Genomic DNA, 24,927 nt, shown 5'->3' with positions numbered 1-24,927 from the left:
TCACTCCACCCCCGTGCTATCTGACGCGATTTCTATGTATATTTGCAGATGCAGTTAAGCTGCTGTTTAAAACTGCGACCGACGACAAATAGTTTAAGAAACGTGTCTCGATTAATTACGCTAATTATACAAATTCACCGCGATATTTGGAAGAATGCAGGCTGAAGTGAAAGGAAAGTGATTCGTCAAGAAGAATTTGTCAAATTATTAGTTTCATCGTGGTTTTTGGGGGAGTTTCGATATTCATTGGAGCAAACATGAACTTTTGACCTGGATCATTGAAGTAACTCGTTCCAAATCCTCAAATACATATATATGTACCTAAGAACGTAAATCGAGCGTTTACCGCGAACGATTTATTGAAACAGTGAGTCGTGTTACTCTCAGGTGGTAAGGAAACGAATATTTGTGTGCTCGAGGGCCAGTCTATCTTTTAAATCTATATTTTTCTTAATTACTGTTCTTCCTTGATTTCAATGATGAACGAAACGAATAATTTATTCTTCTTCAAAATATGAAAAATGGCATGATCGTATTCATTTCATTTTAAATCTAAATATCTTATTTTATGTGAAATATATTAACGCAATGAAGATCATTAAACCTGTTGACTCGAAATGGTTTTAGTACTCGATAGAATATTCTTATCTTTTGTGTATTTCACGCTTTTTATGAATAAAGGGATAAAGAGATATTTGAAATGATACAATCTCGAAGAAGATACGAAGAGGTTAATGATGTCGATCACGTGAAACAGAGAATACGTATAAAATTAAACAAAACAATCCAATTCAATACTGACTCAAACTATTAATGATACTAATAATCCAACGATAACATTAAAAGCAGATAATATTAACAGAATAATATCAAAGGCTAAAGCTCCTATTAATTTAGCAGCAACACAGAAATAATCGTTTACAGGAAAGTTCTTCTGAATGCATCGTGATAATCCGGTTTTGTTGTCAAATTATCAATTATCTGGCGATAATGATGCATACGCTAATGCCAGACTAACTGTGGGTTACAGTCGGTCTGCAATCTGGACGAACATGATTACATAAAGCTAACGAGACCGAGACACGCTCGAGGGAGAAACGACACTCAATGCGGAATATCGCCGATGCAACGATGCGTTAGGTTCGGTCGATAATACTATTCGAACCGTACAATATTCCGTACTCGACGTGTGTCAATCAACTTGTGGATCAGGCGCAGGCAAATGTTTGAATTGGAAATGATCCAAGTAGACGTAGTCATTGGGGTTATTAACCCTTTCGAAAATTCTGTTGCTAAATTTTACCACAACTTTTATTATTCGAAATCTCACATAATAATTGTTGCTTCAACCCTTTCAAACATTTGTAGTTTCTTACTACAACTATTATTTTTTAGCAATATTTTTTAGGAAATTGTAAATAAAATATCGAGATTCTTCGATAACGATTCGACAGAAACTAAAATTCGCAGACCAAACAAGCGATAAAATTTCATACCGCGATAAATCAAGGAATACTCTGTTCTCTGTTATATTTCGATTAATTTGCCTTTGAAAACCACTTTGTGTAACCAGTCTTTCAATCTTTGTTTTACAAAACACGTTCGATAAATCTAAATATTAAAACCATCAAAATCCGCCAAGAGCCGAGCCAAAATACCGTGATAAAATACAGTACAACGATGTGAAAGCATTCTGTAAAAGAAAAATTCTGAAACAAAATCTGTGAAACGTTTCCAATATTACGAGATAAAAACAAGAAGAGATCGACTTGAAAATTACATTTCATCCGAAAACTTTCCATATTTTTATTTGAAACTGGATTTCGCGTAAACAACGCTTTCCAGTTGAATTGGATGATCCTGGTGTATCGCGAGTCTGTTTTCAGTTTGGAAAAAAGAAAGAAAAGATATTCAATTGGTGCTTGAAAAGAAAGTTCGGCTCGAGTTAGAAACGAATTTAAAAGCGCAAGATGATACGAGACACGGTATACTCGTACCACGATGTTGAAGAAACCACTCGAGCCCGCGATAACTGTGCAAAATAGTTTCATGCAGCTAGCTACAACGCCACGAGCATTCTTCGTACCACTGTTAAACTGCCGGTGGTACAAGCAGGTCAAGGAAACGCTTCAAGAATCTAATAACGGTGCTATTCGAGATACATATTTGGACCAGAGTCTCTTAACGATTTTGTCAACTATTCGTCCTGTAAAACTTACATTTTCTTTCTGGCGATAATCGTTCCAATGCTCTAACTTACGCTAGTTACTAAAAGTATCTTTACATACTCTTATCTTCCAACCAAGCATATTTTCATTAATGTTTCATTTCTATAATTCTCATACGAAAGTAATAAAGAGTTCTCGAGAGCTAATTTTGTACATCCAAAAACAACGAAAAACAACTCAGATAAACCTATGTTCTAATGTCTTCGTTTAGAAGATATGTATATATAATTTTCTGTTACCTAATTATTTTCGCAGATGCTCGAAATGGCTACCTTGTACTTCAAGACAAGACTGTCCTGGCATACATCCCCTTACACTCTGAATGTTTCCTGGTGTTTACCCAATTTGTTAATAAGCTCGTTGTATTCAGAACTTTAGTACATCAATATTTTTAAGTGGTGTTGTGTGCATAATAGATATATTTGATAAACGAAGACAGATAGAACATATGTTTATATGAACTGCTTTCACTGTTTCTAGGTACACAATAAGCTTCCAAAGTTAATCCAACATATTCTGTCACAGCCGGTATATTATGGAATTTATAGATTTAGCAAGTACTATACAAAATGATGAAAAGAATAATCGAATGAACCAGGATTGTAAGTTGATTAATACTCGCCATACGAGAAAAAATTATTTTAATAAGTATTCTTAAATTTATACAGCAGCCTCTTTTGATGGTTTCTCTTTAAGATAAAATTGTAAATACCACTAAAACATAGCCAAATATATATGCAAAATGATCATAGAAATAGTACTATAGTTCCTTTATAAAAACTATAAAAAGGAATTTACAGAATGCATCTTACAATAGAATACAATCTTAACGCGGCAACATAAAATGTTCACGAAACAAGACAAGGAAATTTCCTATGAAAGCAACTTTGCAATAGGAATTTCTCAAATAACACAAAGTCGAAGGAAGTCGAAGGAAGAGAAAGATTTAGTTGGAAATAACCAGTTTGGATGAAATATTAGGAAAAGAATAGAGTTGTAAGCAAAAGAGAGCGTTGTTTAGAACTCTAGAGGTAGTCCTCTACGTGTATTCTGTAATAAAGTAAAATACGGCCCTTTCCATTTGGCATCACTTTCCTAAGTTCCATTCGTCGGGACTTCCACTATAATTTGAGAGCATCTACGAACGCTCGAGAGACTTTCTTTCGGGCGTACTTTATTCCTCACTGAAATTTCCCAACTTGTTCATTAAAATTCCGCGTGTTTTACGACGCTAGCCAACTTCCTTGGCCAACTACCGACGAACTTGTTTCATTACTCCTCTTTACGACGAGAGATTATTTTCGAAATTGGATAACGCGTTTCTGCCCCACTCAATTTACCATTATGCCGACTTACGACAGAATTCTAGGATAATATGGCAATCCTGATATTTTCCATTCAGGAAGTCTGGATCCTCGTTCTCTGCTGAATGTTACCAGACACGATTTTCTGGAAGATCTAAAAAGTATGGAAAGAACGTTTCGAGCGACTAGAAATATACTTTTGAAGTTGCTAGAGATAAAAACATACTACATGTATTTTATCTTTATCCATATTGCAGAGTGTAGCTGCGTTCTTTTTCTAGATGGAAAAGTATAATTTTCGTCTATTAGAATAAATTACTTTCAGATAGATATGTAATATTTCATTCTGCGGTTTGGACTAGTTTGTAAGTAAAATAGCTTCTTTTTGAATCTTCAACAATATGCAGAAATCTTACAGATACGCAGAATACTTGAAAACGATACATATCTATACCTACTCTTTCGAGATGATCTTTCTGTCTCTATAAAAGAATCAAGATAACGAAAGGTGAGTTACCATACGTATTCTCATATAACGAATACTTATTTCCTGAAATGAAAATTTGAACAGTGCCTTAAGGTGAACCGATCGATTCAAACATGTATAACATATTCGCTATGAAACGAAGCAAATCATCCATTCCAACAAAGCAAACATTAATATTTAAGAACCAGAATGAAGCATAAAACATTTCGCTTCTCCCTTGTCTCACTAATTTCATTCCTGATCCGCGATCAATATCCCTCGTGAATTAAAAACGAGATTTGCATTCAACCAAACACACTGCTATACATACAGTATTTCCATTGAAGCGATTCTCTGCTTTCGAAGCAGAAGCAGGATTTCGGTACTATACATCCAGCTATCAATGAAATCTCCAAAGCTTTTCAGTATTGTCTTTTTTGTATCCTGAATAAGATAAATGTATCGAAAACAATAGGTGGAGTGAAAAAACGAAATGGTATGAAATATTCATTGGAATAGCAGGAAGTACAGAGGGACAATCCATTTCGCCCGCTGCATATCGGTATATTTACAATCGGTAAACATTTTAATGCAACTCCAACAAAGACTGCACCAGGAAACGGGGATTATTAATCTCTGGACAAACGTTACTAACGAAAGACGAGCCGGGTTATGTACATAAATGTACGAAATAAGTGAAGTCGGGACAGTCTCGTTAAATAATCGATATTGTAGAATTGACGCGTGTTATCACACTATTTTTGAAATGTACAACATTTCTAGCAATCTAAGATAATAATTACTTCATAGTAATGCGCTGTTATAGTTCAAATCAAACTGATCGTGAATTGTTTCTAGACGTTTTTAACACGAAAAGTTCTAAAATTAAGCCTTCAATTGCTACGACATATATTAGGTCATCCCATAAATTCGTTCCGTTTTTCGAGCGGTTATGTATATTAAGATTGTTTACATACCTTTCAGTTTCATGAAAAAATGTAATCCCCTCTCGTTGTACAACTTCTTCTCATTTTTCAAGCGCATTGGTTCCTTATCGCTGTATGTTTATAAATCGACACATGAAATGTATACACAAAAGTCGACACGAACTTATGGGATGACCTAATATATTTAGAAAATACAAAGAGGAATTTGTAGAAATTTCATGGCATCGATTCTGATTCTCGAATAAATGAAACATGTAAATGAGGTATAATAGAGAAATAAATTCGCTTGTTCTCTCTAGTTTTCAAGTTTATCGCGCTTGCTAGAATATCCTAATATTTATAAATAAGAACGTAGATCTTTCGAATTCAAATTGGAAGGGCAAGTTCATTCCATTACCACAAAAGAAACACGTTATCATAGGTTGTGAAGTCGACCAGCTTGAATCAAGATTATGCAAAGATTTCGAGGAAAATCGAGAAGAATCAAGAAAATACATAAATATAGTAAATAAGATTTACTTAAGTGAAACATGGTTGCTCTTCAGACAGGTTTCGTTTGTTTCGTTCTAGACCACTTTTATGAAATCTCATGACGCGGTAAGAGGAACACAAAGAAAGGCCGAGTATCTTTGTCGTATTTAATTTTAATACGGAACTGAGTGATGCTATTTTCAAGCATAGAGAATTAAGTTCCAGGCAAATGGAATTGTCGTTTTAAAATTGGAGAAAGCTTTCTGCTATGTTCTCTTCGTTATTCCTATTGTCGTTTCACCTTTTCCTTCAAACCCATTCTTGGACAATCATACCAGTTTCTAAGATTTTATTATGGGATCATTACAATAATAGAAATTCACTAATTGTATAGATAAAGTTTATCAAAATCTATATAAAACTATACTAAACATCGGATACAAAAATATTCGAAATAAAAATAAATGTGATACATTTATGACTCGACAAGATTTCTTGTACTAATAAATGCAGAATACTATTTCGTGAAAAATAGTAGTTACGCCATTATGGTTTTCAACCAGCCAAATGTAACTAAGTACATACATATTTCCATCATCAAATCGTAATAACCAAATTCTGTATCGTCAACTTAAAGTGGTTATGAGTACGAAAAATTCTAGCCAATCTGGGTCACCACTATCGCATTTTATACAAAGCTATAGCAAATTTCCTAATACTTGCGAGCTAGTGTTGTATATCCAAGCTGCTACTGACAGTTTCCAACTTTAATATTAAATTCTCGGGAATAGATTGACGACTATACATTATAACGTCGCCTATCTACAGCAAAAAATAAAGCAGTTTGAAAGTTATAAACAAAGAGCTTGAAATTGTATTTAAACAGAAATAGAATTATTAAAGGAACACGTAAAGTCCATGAGACGGTTGTTCAGATTTGCAGCCTCAATTAAAAAGAAAGGGCCGGGGCTTCGTAGAAAATGAAAGAACGAAAAGACGAGAAGTGCTTGCGTTACGAAAGACCAGGAAGAAAAGAAAGGAAATGAAGAAGAACGGGGGAGGAAAGAGAAAGAGTAGAGGAGAGCATTCAATTTGCTGCAATCGTATTCGTACTTCCACGCGAGTGTGGAAACGAACAAAAACGAAGGCTACCGAAAAAGACATGAAAAAGGGCCGGCTATTTGTTAATTAAATTCACTGAGATTATATGAAATTGAAATCCAACTACCGTTTTTCCTCTTTCTTTTTTCATAATTGAACAGAATGTGAACATTATTCGTCAGGAAATTGAGAGATTTTATGTTCGACGTTGAAACATGTTTATTATAATTTAGATTTATGAAGTTACAAGATTATGAAGGCTTTAGTATTTATAGTCTTTCACTCAGACGCATATTAAGTTCGATTGTGTTGGAAGGAAGAATATGGTGTGATTGAAAAGAAATTATTTTCGTTACGTTATTTGATGGTAATAATTCTAAAAAAATTGCCTCAAAATCTACTTAAATTTCAGTACGAATGTTTCGAACGAACCAATACTCTCAGAATCAGAAGCGCAACAAAGTTTGGTACATACTAGGCAATCGATACAATTATAAGGAATACAATACCTCAAATAAAATATGGAGCTAACCGATTCAACTTTGAGTTACTTTGAGATCCATGCCTTCGGGAACCGAAGTGCTTCTCATTCATCGACTGACTGAATTGACTCATCTATAACTCTCTCCAAAGTTCGTCACCTCAAAAGCCGGGGTCAAACGCTTCTGGCTGTATCGGCATGACGTTTAATAATCTGTTGTCACATCCCCTGAACAGAATTTACCAATCAGAACGATTGAGAGGCTTCAATAGAGAAATGATATGTTTTTCCAAATATACCACGAATATATTCAAAAGAATTCGACAGGGTTCAAAAGAAAATTCAGAAGTTTAAGAAGAGAAAGTTCGCTTGGTATGGGCGATGATTCTTGATAACTGGTGAACTTCATCTTTGGCTATTATTTTTATCATAAACTGGCATTTAATATAAATTAACACAGTTCAAATATACCGTTAATATAAAACACTTATACTACTAATTTAAAAGAATTCTTTTGTTAATTTATAAATCCATATCACTAATTTCATACAATTATACCATTAATTTATAACAGTACTCCATTATTCTAAAATGATTACACTATTAATTTTAAACAATTCTACCATTAATTTATAATAATTATACCATTACTTTAAAATAATTATGCGCTTAATCTATAACAATTATCCCGTTAATTGAAAACAATTCTACTATTAATTTAATATATGTTTAATATATTATATATTAACTAAATCTTTAAAATCTTTCAAGCGAAGTGTTATTTCTATTTAATTTCATATTTTAATTTTAAATATAGTACTTAAATTTTCATTTCACTAGATAAAATAAAATCGGTGCCAATGCAAAGTGGAGCTATTAGGTGACTATGAATGAATTTTAATTCCTCATGTTCCTTCAAAGTCAAGAAATTGCAGCATGTTCTTACATTCAAAGAACAAATGGACTCAAATCAAAGGCAACGAGAGCTCGTCATCCAATCATGTGTGTTACTATTGATAAGTTGCATGATTTGGTTCCTTTGGTGATGAATCCAATGTTCAAACATGATTATTTAAGTTCACATGCGAGCTTAACTCTTACAAGTTTTATCACACTCGTGCATACTTCAATAAATAACAATTTTTAATATTTTTATTGGATATTTGAAAGATCCCTACCCTCGCGTGTAAACGTGGTAGTCATTTAAAAATTGCATTTTTGTCTTAATGAGTTTCAATTTATTGTCATGACCTATAGTATTCTGTCCTTTTGAAAACATAATTAATAACATTATTTGACAATTAAATATAACGCGGGTAAGTGTGTTTGATAGTTTTCCAAATAGTATACCCTGTTCTCTTTAACAAGTTAGATATTTAATTATGATTAATAATGAAATATATTATTACGTATGAAGGATACATATACAAATAATACCAACGAACATACTAACGATCATATACGATAATATTAATTTACACATTATATTTTGATAGTAATCTTTACTCTCGCATCCATATAGATAAAATCATATTAAAATCGTATGTATTTCAAACCTTCTCAATACCTGCAGATGGTAATTAAGAAGTTTCAGTGTTCATTGCTTCTTCATTATCAAATAGTCTTCTGCTGCCGATAACGTAAATAACAATTACTCGCGAACCAAATATGATACAAGCACGTATAAGAATCTTTTACGCGATCTATCCAATTCCCTGTCCACAATTTTAACATTATTTTAAATTAGTTATATTATTATTATCATTAAATCAAATGAAACAAAATTTACTATAACGTAGGATAGATATTTTATCGATAAACAGAATTACTAATTTATGATATATGATGGAGCCGTAGTTACTTTCCTACGGTGCATACCGGTAATTAGTATCGTTTCCCAAATATTAATATCTCTGAACACTATTGTAAATAATAGAGAACTAATATAAGTAATATTAATTTTAATACGAGAAATATATTGCTATTTGTGTGCGTACGATACGCATATTAATATTTCCAAGTACTACTATTTGAAAAATGATATGAAACCAAGAATTACTTCTATAAAATCGAGTCTATATCATCCAAAATTCTTTTCGAAATCTCGATAATCTAGACTGGACTAACGCTGCCCCTCGCCCTCGCGGGCAACTCCGTTGCCACCATGGGACACTATGGGATACCATGGGACACCGTGGGACATCGCAGGATGCATGCAATTTATCTTATTTCATCATAACATACAAACATAAATATTACAAACGCGTTCCGTACAATGATACGCTTATCTAACTTGAAACAAAATCTCTTCTCTCTTTCCCCTCTTTACCATATTAAAACAAATTCTTCTCGTGGCTCATTGGCTCGTGTTCGCTCAATTCTTTCCAACTATGGCATAACGTACTACGTTCGCACGTATTTCGAATTCCACGACTTCTGTTATTCGTAAGTAGCTCCAAGAATACCTTTGTCTTGATGACTGCTTGCCGTTTGTATCGAGTCGCGAGAGTTGTCATCGCGCCAATGATGCTTGCGGAGTCCAGCCGGAGATCTGAGGCCCTGCCCGATTGGCACTTCAGTACTCGGACTGGGTTAAGATCTGTAATTCGATGTCCTTCGTAATCCTGTTCAGTGGGTTCCTCCCATCAGGAATGGATCCCGCTAGTTCCCTTGAGACATGCCTTTGTAATCCTGATCAGTAGTCCCTCCCACCGGAAGCCCCACTTGCTCAGTTGAAGTGTGTCAGATTACAGATCCGCGTGCTCGATCCTTGGCTGGGCCGCCGCGAGATCATCGGTCGATACCTCCGACCGTAGCTCGTGTAAGTTTCGAACGGTGAAACAGGAATCAAGAGATGAACAATCCTTGGAGCTACTACCTGGACTACTACCTGGAGCTACTACAAGCCTGCGGTTATCACGTGCACGGAAATGCGTCGCGTAAGTTCGTTGGATCTTTCGAGAGTTCGCAAACTCGTTGGGTTTCCGGAGTGCCGCGATTTTTATTTTATCCTGATCGATCGCGTTTCTTTTTGCTTTGCTATTTTCAAGGGTAGTTTAAACAAAAGTCTTGAGTGATCAGAAAATTTGTCAGTGTCTCAAAGGATATTAGTATCGCGAATGTAGAATATCGAAATCTTCCTTTGCGAGACACGAAATAACGAATAAATTACCAAGTAGCTTCGTTTTCTTTCTTTCCTTCTAAGTTAAACAAACGTATCTTTGATACCGAATGCTGCCAGCAGAACTATAGGCCCAATTATTGTAAAGATGTTTGTAAAGATCTATGTAATTGTTATGCGGGAGGTAGATGTGTGACGTATGCTTCTTTTCTCAACTTTGTAAAGATTCATATAAACATTGCATGGAAGATATATGTACGTTGCGTACTGAGTACTTTCTAGTAAGCTTGTGATGGTGCGTGCTGTATGCTTTACTTGAAGCTTATAAAGATCCGTGTATGCGCTAGGTGGGAGATGAATGCTTCGCAGCATGTTCTGCGAAATATCTATCTCTCTTTATACAGGTCCATAGAGTAGAGTCAGAACTGGACATTCTTGTTAACAGCTTGAATGCCGAGATTTATGTATAATGCTGAGTGGCTCGTGGGCGGAGCTCAAGTGTAGTTACCTCCTCGTAATGAAGTCCGGTAATTGGCATCGTTTTCCAAAGTTCCAATCTTTACATTATTTTTATATCAATCGATCAGTTTTTGAAAAACGATACCACACCAGGAACTACGCAATCTACAGTACGGTCCAGATCATCAAAAGTTCTTTTTGGAGTCTTTTGGTGATCTAGATTAGACCAATACCTCGTCGTAGAACGCCGTGGAAGGCGTAAATTTTACTTTTAATTAATTATAAAGTAAATAAATGTATGCCATAACTAAGAATTTATTGTATAATCTTTGTAAAGATCTATGTAATCGTCCCGTAGAAAATAGATATTGCATGATGCATGCTTACTTTTAAATTTCAAATTTCAGGTCTTAGTTTTAACTCTCAGCTAGGCAGCCAACTTGGGATGCATGTGTGTTATTGTTAGTTTTAATTAATCAGAAGATAGATAAGCACTCGTCGTGGCAATGCCGTGAGATATCGGGGAGACATCGTGGGATTTTAGTTTTAATTAATTTTAAAGAACATATATCCAGGCTAAATCTATTGTACACGTCTTTTGTACAAAGATACATCGTTTAACTTAGGGCGAAAAGTTGAATCCTTCTTTTATCTTATTATGCTTTTAAATATTAAATTATTATATAAAACAGTTCATTTAACAAAGTGTTTATAATTTTAGCTCTTTTTTAATTTCGCTCGAATTTAAAATTTCTGATACGAGAGACAGAAAATGGGGCTGCGATCTATGTAGTATCTACGTTTAGTTTAACTTCACCTTTAAGTAGCTTTTAGTTCCTAGATCTAGATTAAGTTAATTTTAAGCCTCATTGTTGGACGGCGAGAGCCAACGAACGAGGGACTTATTCTTTGTTTTAAGTCCCGCTTTTAAACCTGAAGCTTAAGCCTTAATTTTATACCACGTCCTTAGTCTTGTGCATTAGTTTTACTATAGCTGTGAAAATCAATGTAGTAGATCGATATATTTATCTGTAGAAGCAAGTTTTTAGATCATTTATCCTTTTATTTAATTATTTAATAATTTGAGCGTAAATTTGGCTTCTTGTGTTATTTGTAAATTGCGTTGTGGGTTTTCAAGGCAAAAGTATGTGGAAAACTAAACTTCTATACTTCGTTTACGGTTGCAGAATATCTTGTTCCATATTTTATTTGTAATTTCATTAAAAACCTTAGTTTTTATTTAAACCGCTACTATATCGAATCGATAATGTCGCACGTGACATAAAAATTATAAGGGGGTCAGGTGACACCCAAAACGTGAGACACAGAAAAGCATCGGATGTTTATGCTGTTCTTAGTGAATGCTAACGCTATTAAACTAACTAAATGCTCAACAACCGGTAAAAAGGCGCGATAACTTTATCGACTGGCTTTTTCACGTCACGTGAGAACTCACGAGCAATTGTTCTTGAAAAATACCTTCTTCCCTCGCTATTTATCCTGATCTGTCTTTCATCATTGATAAATTGTGGTCGACCATAATATTCGATAGTGGAGAAGGACCACACGTGGGTGGACGATTCGTCGTCAGTTGATCGACGATGGTATCGATGAGAAACGTAACGAAAAGACAAATTGTTAACGAAATTGGAATATTCGACCTCTTGTTTCACGATTGAAAAAAAGGAGAAACTACTCTCAAAGAGAGAGAACTATATTATCTGAGTTATAAAACTAAACGGAATGGAAGATTTTCTGAAAGAAAAATAAGGCAAATCTAGCTAAAACTGGGTACCGGAAAATTAGGTACTATTATTTTTATGAGAAGTGAAAATTTTCCTGTATAGCTGTAGCCATATACCATTATTTTTTCCATCACCAAAATTTTTTACTTATTAATATAGCTAAATTATAATAATTTATTTGCTTATAGGTATTCTTATTCTCGGTTATACTTAAGTAGAAGATGACCAGATATATACAGACCAAACCTTGGATAACCATGCATCTATCATTCATTGGCATAGTTTCAAATAATCGTTTCAAATACTGGTTTTTCGGCATCCTAAAGCAAATACTAATTATTTACCGCTGTTTTATTTTATTTAAAAAACCTTATCACTGCCATATTAATCACGAAGAATGGTCTCTACGTTTCTTTATCGGTTCATAGCCCCCTGAACCTGGATGTCGATCCAGGAAATATATTAAAAGTAATTTTATTACTTTCCTTGTTTACATTCTTGATGCACGTGAAAGTTAACTGCAAAATGCAACTATACAGTAAAGAATTTAGATACCGAAGAATTATTATTATCCGCGATATAGTAATGTTAAGTTATTCAGTATGGTGAACGCTCAATATACACGCGAGTAACGTAACGCTGCTGTGTTCTCATTGATTTTTAAATTGTTACTATATGTAGCGAAGTATATTGACAACCGCTAATTTCCCTGCCGTTGCAGATCATAATAAACTGCACCGGTTAATAAAACGTGCTACTGAAGAAGAAAATGTAAAGTATTATATAAGATGTATGTAAAAAGCGCTATTATTTCCTTCGATGTTATATTTTTCTTCTCTAACGTAATTTGTTTCCGTGGGATTGTGAAAACAGAGAGGGAACGTTTGATATTTCGAGTGAAATTTTAGTATGCATTTTCCTGGCAATAAAGATAAGGCAACTGCGAGAAAGATGTCAAGTCTCAAAGGTACGATCACGAAGATGTCAGGTCTCGTCGCTCTCACAATGCAGATATTTCTCAATTTTTTAATAAAGAGCTACGTAGCTCAACAATGAAATCACTAAATAAATTAAAATACTATCAAAAAGTCATAGAAAATACCATCAATGTTGGATTACACGCTACAGGGTTTAAAGAAAAAACATACAAAACATGAAGAATAAATATAAAATGATGAACGTGTTTTGATACGAATAAGGGATTAATCAATCAAAATATCATCGAAAAACTAATAAATCAACGATCTCGAATTAGTCTCGTTCTGGTACGTACACGTGTGAATCACGTGGAAAAAAAAACACGAACAAAAGCTCTGATAAAAATTTATCACTATGTACAGGGCTTTTTAATCATTCAATCTGCGGTCATTAATAATCGAATCGAAAATCCGACAACTACGAACGAGCAGCGCTGTAAATGATAAAGTAGCTTACACTAAAATGGGTCAGCCAATCGGGTTAAAAGATTTTTCTGCTAATAAATACTTCAAAAAGGAAGTTAAACAATGTTATGGAACGTAATTATATCTGAATGTAGACATGAATTACCCTCTTTCTACAAAGACTACTCGTGAAAAAGATTCACAAAGACGCGATGAATCCAACGAAATGGTGCTAATATATATATCACGCTGAAATTATTGAAATCTATAGACTTTGTAAATTGGACGTAATTATTTCCTGAGATTAACTCCATTGTTAATCAAAGAAACGTTCGTCCTAGAAAAATACTCGGACGAGAAGAAAGGATGTAAGACACTAGCAAAAGATGCAGTCATGTGAATAAATTCCTTTAAACAAATACAATAGAGAAATAGATATAACAAATGAAATTATCTACGAGTTTACGGAGTCTACGAACTTTTAATGTATTTTTCTAGCAAATTTACGTACAATGTACATCTATCCATATCTTATGTATGAACCAGAAACATCAATAATTTGTTTTAAAACTTTTATCGCTAAAAAATAATGCAAATCTGTTGCAAACTTCTATACACGATACTTCTTAAGCTTAATACTTTTTGAATAATAGCAATTTAACAATCTTAAGCGAATTTCTCAAAAGACTTTTGCTTTGTCAAAAGATCTTTTAGCATAGATGTAAATTTCGTTATACGCTGCTCTTTCCTCTGATAATTACTCTTTGAAAGCAACGATCCTGAATTTTTCATTGTGAATAGTAACAAACTCAAGTAACTAGGTAAAGCTACCTACAATGATTCAATGAACTTCTAAAAGAGGAAATAACTTTCCAACTTCTCTTACATTCTAATGGAAAATTTTACTTTTCCTTCTATTTCCTCCAACATGTACTTGATTATTGTTTTATCTGTATATTGGTTGTATATCTACAGCATATTGTCGATCGTATCTCTCTCCAAATATCAATATTGTATAAAATAATTTCTTAAACTTAAATAAAACTTTCCGTTAATATAATTAGTCTAAACATGTTTTGCATAAATCTTCCCCTGACTAAGTAATAGAGAATTTCTACGCCTACGTCGAAGTATTCTTCACTAATAATAATAATACTACTAATACTAATAATGATACCAATATTACACAGAATAATTTTTTATATTGATATAATTAGTTTAAAAAAGTTCTCACGCTAGTCTTTCCCTGAACAAATAACGAAGAATTCCTGCGACTATCTGAAAACATGCTTCATATTTCAATATCGTAGAAAATAACTTCAGTATTATAACTAATGTAAGAAACTTTCCACACCAATCTTTTCGCCTGACCAATACCGTGCGCTGTAACTCGCAGATTCTCAGCCCCTAAATAATATTGACTTTCAATTTACATTTCCAATAATTCAGTTCCATGTGCAGTTGTGCAGCAACCTATGCCCGCAACGTATGTCACGTACACAGCTGAACACGTGTTACGTGAACTGGTACTGTATAAAGGGTTGTAGGAGAACGGATTTGAGAGACGGCAGGAGAAACTGGAATACCGCCAACTTTCCATGTTCGATGATTTCACATTAAACTTTCAATGTACAACCGCGTCGCCGGATGTCGCGGGTAACGACAAACGAAGGTTTAGCAAAGCAGCGATAAACGGCGCATTTTATTAAACACCCATTCTACGAGAACATTTCCATCGTTACATTATGAAGAAGACACTACGCGGAAGTTGTTCAATAAAAGCTATTCGCGTTTATAAAGAAGTAACAACTGCCTCAACTCCCGCCACAGAGAAACATTTTATGAAGAGCTCCAACAGGCGCTGTTTCCACACGGACAATCTCCTATGAACTTTTTTGTTGTGCATATTTCAATGTTTGGCGATCAAGGATTGAAGATAATGGCGAAAAAGCCTTACGAGCAACCTTTTTATCCTACTGAATATTTGAAAACAAGAACACCGATGAAACGATTGTTAAATGTTTACTATTTTAATTAATAGCTTGTACGAAGGATAATGTAAAAATTGTTGTTTTCGTCTTATTTTCATCCATAAGAGAAATATGGTTATAAGGGCGTAGAAAATAGAGACATAGTATTACGAAAGAAGATATCCAGAGAAAACGACAGAACTTTCCGCAGGACCTAATACTTCACGGTTTGTCTGATCTAGACAGAGCGTTTCCCCTTGAGATCTTATATCTCCTTTCTCTCGTATACTTCAACTTGGATAAGTCAATCACATCCAGCAATGCTTTATTATAGTTTCCATTATAGTATTTGTAGTATTATAATATTACATTTTCATTAAACTTTATATTAATATGAATTACTTTATGGTACTTTTACGTTAATAAAAATCATCGGTAAAATTTGTCACTAAAAGCGCAGGATACGAATAAAACAAAGTAACCTAACTCAAATCTAACCTCAATTGTTGTAGCGTCACGTATAATCCGATAATACAAACTGAAGATTGAAAAATGTAATAGATAGATATAAATTGAAAGAAACGCCTGATACGAAGCAATCCGATATAAAAATACATTGCTCGAAACAATCAGAGGATCACATTCCCAAACAAATGCAGAGTATTAACCAATGCCAAGAAAAAGCAAAATATAAACGTGTCTTAGTCGTATTTGCGTTCTTACTCATTTTTGCGTGATGTTTGATTCCCATATGACACATGTTACATCTTTGTCAAGTGGTAAAAGTATTTAAATAACTAATTCTCTGATTATATTTAGCAATATGTTTCCGTTAATAAAGCGTGTTATCAATAGATGGAGACAAAAAAAATTCTGATAAGGTTACTCACATGTCTCTGATGGGCCGATGTAACGTGCGTAGCACACGTAATCCTCGTCAAAACGTTGACAAAAACCTGCACACACTCGGAGCACTGATCGCAGAGCACACCAAAAACCAGTTCACTTCAGTCGAATAATCGCACGATACATCTAGAAACTACGCCCTACGATCCCATCCAGGAGATCGAGAGAATATTACAGTCACTTGGTCTCCATCGTGTCGTTTCGTCTCGTCCGCGGCAGCTTTATAACAAGTTCATCCTCTCCTTCTTTTCTCTTCACCATTCCCTCCGCCACTGTTTATCTCTGCCTACAAAACAATATTTCATGTATAGTAGTCAACATAGCAATCACATACGTTCATTATAGGTATATTAATATTATAAGCATTAAAAAGAAAGGGAAAGAAAAATCGTGAAAATAGAGTATAATCCGCCGTCGCGACGCATACGTCTTTTTTATAGCGTCTGCAATAATTATACGCGCGAAAGAACGATCAACGCCAATGTCCTCATCGTTTCCCGCATATAATACAAAGAACCATACATTTTCTCATTACAGTATTATCAAAGTTTCAAAATGTTTTGTATAATACGTTCATGAAAAGTTTCTGTGGATGTTGATATACTTTCGTGAACCATTCATACATTCGTACGAATACAAGTAAAAAAATTTGTCAACAACGATACGACAGCAACGACACGTATCACATATCGTCTACAATAATAATACGCATGAAAACATAACAATAACATAATAATATATTTCAAAACAAAGCACTTACTACGCGAGATATATCTATGCGTTGAATCATTACAAGCGAACATTGGAATGAAAGATATTAGGAAAATTCATCAACAAAAATACAACAACTGACGACAACACACGCGTCCTTCGTTTATAATATATTCGAAGATGGAGAATGTTTCCCGCGTATCAACACAAGGGACTTACTATGTAGATCGTGTCCGAACGCCACGATTCCTGTACTCGCCCCACCGCAGGTTCCTGGTCGTTAATCGCGCCGCCCATCTCCCATCACGTTAAAACGCGCACCTCGAGAACGTAAGTCCAAAGAAAAATCGCGAAACGAGAATTGTTCCGCCGCGAGGTGGCCACGAAACGAGGTTAATAGCACTCGAGATCCTTCACACAGACTGACTCCCTCAAACACGTCGTTCCTGATCAGCTGCACTAAAATTATCTACGCGAATTCGTCAGTATTCACGTGATAAGCAGCAGAGGGTAAACGAGTGTGTAGGATGAACGATTACGAGGCACAGGATATCCCTGTGAACGTCAATTTTCACCAACAGCAGGGACGGCACTTATAGTAACCCACTTTCCAGCGACATCGTTCTATTCCACTATGATTTACTTCAGAGATTCACGATATTCTTCGAAACATTTCTTACTTCCCGTACGATCATTCGTAACACGTATAAGATGACACAGAAGTCGAATTCCACGTCCACGAATTTTCTCAATTTTTATCACCGTCACACTTCGAGACGACCAGCTGACAGCATCGAGGATTAACAAAAAAACAGCCCTCGCCTTGCTCCATTTAACGTCAACTTTTAAGAGATCATCCTCCAGGAATTATCTCTTCGTACACTGTTTACGATCGTCTCTCGATTCGAACGACAATTCGATTAACATCATGAATGATACAATTGGATGCGAAATACGAAAACAGGGAACGTGTAATGAGAATGGTGCACACATCGAATAACCTCGCGCAGCCAAAATGGTGGACGACACTCCCGTGTTCTGCTTTAACTCGGTCGCCTGCCGCGTCCTCTTCTTGCGGCTAATAATCGTCGATCGTTTAAACACAGCTCTTAGGTAGAACTTAGTAACACAGGATATCGGATAGAATCACACTATCGAACAGCGAGATGGAACGATGAGATATGATCAAAGTATAGAGTGCACTGGAACCGCCTTCTGGTGCACAACACAACACAGCACCTCCGTACATGTAAAGTGGACCACCCGGCTGGCGCCTTCTCGTATCCGTTTCCGCGATTACACGTCCGCTCACGAATGTCCGTTAGTGGTTAGGAAACGAGTCGTAAGGTCCAAAAAGGGCCTTGGCCCAGTCACCTGATCGTGGCGTGGAAAAAAGCTCCACGAAAGACGGCAGCGTCGACAGGCTCCTCGCTGAGGGCATTCCAGCGCAGGCAGGGTGGACCGAAACGAACGCCGCGCCATCTGCCGACTAAGACGTTCACCCGACGACTGGCATGGCCGCGCAACCAACCCTCGCGTCAATAACAATCCAATTGAACATGACGCGTGTTTTCGTCCCACCGTTCGCATCGTGGCATATCAATGCGATCCTTTTTTCTGCTGGCTCTTATCATATCTAGAACGACAACGAACCAACAAGATCGAAATGTTTTCGCCGCATCTGAAACTCCGCGTATTTTCGTGCGTTTTCGATTAACCGCGCACCAAACTGTAGGGGGCAGCTGCGCGATTTGGACTGAGCGCAACTTCGTATGGGAACCGCGACCCCACGGCGGAAATACACGAGACCGTACGAAGCGCGGCTTCCTGAATAGTCTTATCGAACGTCGAGACACCTGCGGGTGATATTGCGAAATTCAAACAGACTCTGCTGTCGATCGAAGGGGTGGACACTATCATATGGTCAGACAGTGATCTGTTAGTATAGAATGAAATAAATGAACATTTATTCGCTATCATAAAATAAATATTAGAGTAAATAAAAATTTAATTTTCAACGAGTATCTTAATTTCCCAGCAGTTTTTCGTTTAATTGTAATTAATATCTTAGTATTTATTTAGTAACTGCATTATTAAGTTCGGTACCCGTAATGAGAATTTACTTTTATGTCCATAATTCGATTAAGTAAATAAATGTATATGTATAGTTTATAAATAATAAATAGAGAAAAAGACCTGTTTAGCGAATCTATTACTATGCATGCATAGTCTCGTAACGTTTAAAATTCCAGTCACGCATTCCTTCTTCTTCTTCTTCTTCTTCTTCTTCTCTGATGGATACCGAAAATTCCTCTTCTTTAGATACCTAAAACATTCGTTTAAGATCTTTTCCTTGCTCAAAAACGAAAAATATTTTTGTTTATTATTATTGAAAAGAGAAAAATAGTAATTAGAGAACAGATATTTATAATTAAATACATACGTTCTGTATATTTTTGAACCACAAATGCATAAAAATCCGTAATTCAATAAATGTAATATTTGTTCAATTTATTACACATCAGAATTTTGTTAACATTTAAATATGACATATGAAGAAAAAATAATAAAAAATTAAATCCGATGAGGCATAAAACTCTACTAATAATACATACTGGTTCTTCGATCATAGACCGGAGATAATTTAACTCGTTATCCTTTTCCAATTGCCACTGCTTACACTCTTGACATCTTCTATAATTCAATAACCAAAATCCAAGATAAGTGACAGGGTCGCAAGGTTTTCTTGCTACAATTTCCTTGATTCCCATCTTCAGTGGCAACTTAAAATACTTTCTTAACCATTTACCATCAAAAGATAGTTCTACTTCATCTGTTAAACTCATAGAACATAGTGTTTCACTTTCTTCTTCTGGCATTTTTTCTTCAGTATCATCTTATAATATAATGTAATCATATAATGTAATTATTTTATCATAATATTAAGTGTTATCTACTTTTCCAATACTTCATGGTATACTAACAGTGAAATTAATCATCGTAAATGTACCTGAACGTATGATATTTAACTCATTACAGACTTTTGTAAGAGTTTCATCAACTTTTTTATCATTATCGTCGTAATCTTTAGAAGTTTTCTTAATTTCATTATTCATTTCGTCACATCTTCCTGAGATTGTAATTAGAGGTAAACAACCTAATTGACTACGAGTTGAATGCAGTATTGTCAACATCTCTTTTGCCGTTACTCTACTGGTGACAGTATAATACACAGCTAAATTGTACTTTTTATGATAAAATAAAAATAAAATATGCCATTTCCTCCGGTGTACGTTAATATAATTAATTGTAAGCAATTAAATCACTATCTGTCCACGCTAAAATTATCCAAATTGAGTTCATTTTACCTTTTGTTCCTATGAATGTAAACTTTCTGTTCAATTTTCTTCGCAAAAGAGTTTAAAGGATCTGGAATACTTATATCGTTTAACAGAGACTGGCCTTTTTTTCATTTTGGCTAATCTTTATTCTGAAATGTATAAAATATTTTAAAAATCAATCAAATAAGAAAAGATTTAATATAATTAATTATCGAATTTAATTAGGACTATGAACGTTATTTACATGTATATACATTGAATTTGCAGTGAAACAAGGTTGAATCGCAATTTTCGCTTAACCAATTTAATACCAATCTCATTTAACAAATATATAAGGTGAACTTAATATAAAAGTATTATAATTAGTTTTCTCAAGAATTACCATAAATATTCTTTTTATAAGAGAATTCTACCCATTTTATAAAGAAATTAATTAGAAGTGGAGAGACTCTTGTTACTTCCACTGTTATCTTCTCTGATTCTTAAGAATACATCTTATAACATCTTGCATAATGTCTACAATTGATAAACTGACTTGAAACGCACCCGTACGTCAATTTTTGCATATCAAATGATTGTAATCGTACTACAGTGTTCTTAAATTATACACTGTATCCACGACGATACCAGCTTCACACATCAGTCTTCCATGCGTCTGCAATAAATTTCGAAACAGTAGTTCTTAATATTGTTATTAGCTATTTGTGACGTGATGTTGCGATAACGGTGCAGAACTGCCAATCACTCCTAATGAATGTTTACGTGATCTGATGTTTTTCAGAAATTTCATACCATATTCCGATTCTAACCAGATGAGTATAATCAAAGATAAGAAAAATGTAACCACAGAAATTTCCAAGATAAGAGCTTTTTCATGCGCCCACGCTGAAAAGACAAACACATGTGGCATACATAAGAATCAAACTTTTACACACGGGGCATAAATATATCAAGGATCTTATCAGGATGCAAATCTTACGATCTCGACTGGTGTCTTCTTGCTATAAGTTCCATGAATTATATGAGTCAGTTCGGATAATTTCATCCAACCTAGCAACGCAACCATTACATCCTGCACATCTCGTCCAAAAATCAAGATGTCTATTGAGAATCCAAAGAAAGATACGGATAAAAAAATCACGATCTGGCCACAGTGGCTAGCCACGTGTACACGTAAGTATTACTAAAATAAATTTCTAGTCGATGCTTAAACTTGAGAAGAACCTAGCATTTAGAAAGCGAAAATCGTTGTCTGAAAGTTCACGAACGCGATGTTTGCATTAAATTTGATCAAGACGATTTAATACAATCTCTGGTGTACATCAAAATACGCCGTATACCGTACATCAAGGTGCCTATATAAGCTATGTCTATGAATGAACTAATGAAATTACTCTCGCATCCGTTAACACAACTGTTTCATGGCCGTTTGTGACAGTCAGCTTAGCTGTTATCGGAAGTGGTCTCGCGAATGGTTGGGCATCGCCGTACTTGGCTCAACTGACATCAACGGAGGCGAACATACCTTTGAAACTGACAGATACCGAAGCGTCCTGGGTAGCCTCCCTTTTAAATCTTGGTCGCCTGGCTGGGGCTTTGCTCAGTGCACTGTGTCAAGGTAAGACCGTTTCTTCATTATCAGAAAGAAGATTCGTCTAGCCAAATCTACTAATTTATCCTCTCCAGTCACATCACAAGGACATAAATGACTTTGAAAATTGTGTCTAATATATTCCTGCGAATTTAATACTAAATACTTGTTTCATTTAGATTGTTCGGTATACCAGAAATGTCCGATAACTTTGATAAACACATATGTAGTTAGTAGTTGACCCGATCGATACTCTCTTGCAGCACACGTCCAAGTGGCCAAGCAAGGCAAACAATGGTGATCAACATTGTTAATCGAGAATTGAATAAGAACAAGGCAGCCACGACTCAGCACTCGTAGAAAAACATGATACGAAATTGTGGTACGTAAAAAAGTAAACGCAGGAGAATAATTATAATATCGATAGAGAATCGTTGATAGAGAATCATTGAGAAATGAATTTCCGATCTTTAATCAAAGATTTAGAGGAGATATAAAACAACTCGATTGAAAATCTCCACTGTATATATGACTGAGTGATATGTGACTGAGTTGTGGTGATCTTGTTCTCAGGTAAATGTAGCTTTAACATATCACAACATCATCTTCAGAGTATATTGGACGAAAAAAGGTACTTCTGCTTGGTGGGGTACCATTGACCGCAAGCTGGATATTCAGCATTTGTGCTACATCAGTCATGTGGCTCTACATCTCTAGATTCTGCTCGGGAATCGGATCAGGAATGATGTGGGCTGCATTGTCCTTGTATCTAGGCGAAATTGCCAATCCGAAAATTCGTGGATCACTGGTAAATTCTTATTAACTCTTATATCTTACAATACATAAGCGAAATGAATGGAAAATACTTTATGTTATTGAGACAACTGTTCATAATTTTTATCAAGGAATATTGTCTAAACTCCTATATCGTATATCAATTAAATTAATTAAAGCGGTCTAAAATAATATCTTAAAATAACCTTCTTTTTATCTATATGAATATTTTGAATAAGATTTCTTATCCGATAAAGCTATAACTGTGGTCACGTCTTCAGATATCCATGAACGTGAATGCATCTTCCGTTGGTATGTTCTTGGGTAATGCAATGGGTCCTTATCTGTCCATGGAGATGTTCGGGTACGTGAGCCTCGTTCCGAGTATCCTCTTCATGATCCTCTTCAGTTTGATACCCGAATCACCCTACCATTACCTCCTACACGGAAATATCGACAAGGCTGAGGCATCCTTGAAGTGGTTTAGGCGAGAATCTGACGTCAAAGCGGAGATGCGAGATCTTCAAGAATTCGTCGATGGAGCTGAAACTAATATTTTCCTAAAGTTGAAGGAGTTCCTCATGCCAAGTACTCGACGATTTTCTTTTTTACTTCAAATATTCCCAGAAAAGTTAACGACGGAAGAATTCATCGTTTACAAGAGAACAAGTTTAATTTGTTCCAGAAATTCCGTGTTTCGTTACTAACACTTCATCCCGATATAGTTATTAAATATTTGAGATTGTTTCCGTGAAAATTAATATCGTCAAGTTATACGTTCGTCAAACCTATTAAACATGGTATTTCTGATAGTTTAGTTTCCTCTTACGATTTTCTCCAAACTAATCTCGAACAACTTTAGTAAGCTTCGTGCCCCTTTCTGTTCTCTTCGTAATGAAAATTTTAAGTACCCAACTTAAGGAACTAATAACGAACGAAACGATCAATCCCGAATTTTTCTCTATTTTATTTCAGGTAATTTAAAGAAACCTCTCGTCATAATTGGTGTCTACGTGTTCTCCTACGTGAGTGGACACAGTGCACTGAGTTCTTACGCAGAAATAATCCTGATAAAAAGCAGAATTGCCGTAAAACCAAGCTTAGTAGTGACGATCCTTGGATTCTCTACAATCGTAGCTGGCTTGGCATCTATGTTTCTAGTTGACAAATTTGGTAGAAAATGTTTCTTGATAATGTCTGGTATAGGAACATCGATATCTTTGGCACTTTTAGGGTTGCATTTTCATCTCCTTTCGTTAGAATACGATCCTAACAGCTTGACGTGGTTACCAATAATCGCGTTATTAACATTTAATCTCTCCATGACTTGTGGATTACAACCGATTCCAAGCACACTTTTAGGTGAAATGTTCACTGCAAATATGAAAAACATGGCCTCCTTATTCGTGAGCTCCAGTAACGCTTTGCTTTCTTTCGCGAGTGCAAAATCTTATCAACCTTTCCTAGATTTAGTCGGTGACAAATTTGTGTATTGGACTTACAGTATTTGTGTGTTATTTTCGGCGCCATATGTCTATTTTTTAATCCCGGAAACGTCGGGAAAGAGTCTCATAGAAATCCAACGATCGATAAAAAAGTGATAGCGCATTAAACTCTTCTTTCAATTTCACAACAGCTTTACCTTGCCTAAAAAAAGATAGATCATTGTAAGATGAACAAAAATCATAAGACTATAACTTGTACTATTTATAAAATGCAAGTTAATTGTAAGCTATTGTATAATTATTTTAAGACACATTCATCCTTTGTAATTTTTCATTCTATTATTTCATCATATATTTCGACAATATATATATAAACAATACCCATAAATGAAGTAAATTTGTTCAAATATGTTATGTATTATTATTAACTATTGTATCTTTCATACTTCCATAAAACAAAACTTTATTTTTTACGATAACGATA

At 35.0% G+C, this 24,927-nt stretch overlaps 2 protein-coding genes across 5 annotated transcripts in view; one reads left to right on the top strand and one right to left on the bottom strand.

Annotated features, from left to right (window-relative positions):
- The window catches only part of LOC100644578 (inactive rhomboid protein 1), a 284,993-nt gene extending 265,940 nt beyond the window's left edge, over positions 1-19,053 (bottom strand). For all 4 annotated transcript variants that reach the window (XM_048412097.1, XM_048412099.1, XM_012316503.3 and 1 more), the window contains exons 1-2: positions 17,512-19,053; positions 16,566-16,867 (exon numbers count right to left, since the gene is read on the bottom strand). The gene's annotated coding sequence lies outside the window, so the exon portion shown is untranslated. The remainder of the gene's footprint in view (positions 1-16,565; positions 16,868-17,511) is intronic.
- A 2,212-nt stretch (positions 19,054-21,265) lies between these two features.
- Positions 21,266-24,852, top strand: LOC100644459 (facilitated trehalose transporter Tret1). Its single transcript, XM_012316502.3, has 5 exons — positions 21,266-21,806; positions 22,072-22,251; positions 22,836-23,032; positions 23,280-23,586; positions 23,974-24,852. Exons 1-5 carry the CDS (start codon positions 21,731-21,733, stop codon positions 24,597-24,599), a joined length of 1,386 nt encoding a protein of 461 aa, XP_012171892.2. The 5' UTR covers positions 21,266-21,730; the 3' UTR covers positions 24,600-24,852.
- The last annotated feature ends 75 nt before the right edge of the window (positions 24,853-24,927 follow it).

The sequence above is a fragment of the Bombus terrestris genome, chromosome 14 (assembly GCF_910591885.1).
Source record: "Bombus terrestris chromosome 14, iyBomTerr1.2, whole genome shotgun sequence".
In the NCBI taxonomy this organism is placed as follows: Eukaryota; Metazoa; Arthropoda; class Insecta; order Hymenoptera; family Apidae; genus Bombus; species Bombus terrestris.
Note: the sequence above shows the minus strand (reverse complement) of the source record. Positions and strands in the feature narration are given on the sequence as shown.

Coding starts and splice junctions, on each gene's coding strand:
- LOC100644459 (XM_012316502.3), top strand. CDS start 21,731: ATGTCTATTGAGAATCCAAAGAAAGATACGGATAAAAAAATCACGATC. Junction 23,033..23,279: donor CGAAAATTCGTGGATCACTG/GTAAATTCTTAT, acceptor TCACGTCTTCAG/ATATCCATGAACGTGAATGC. Junction 23,587..23,973: donor GAAGGAGTTCCTCATGCCAA/GTACTCGACGAT, acceptor ATTTTATTTCAG/GTAATTTAAAGAAACCTCTC.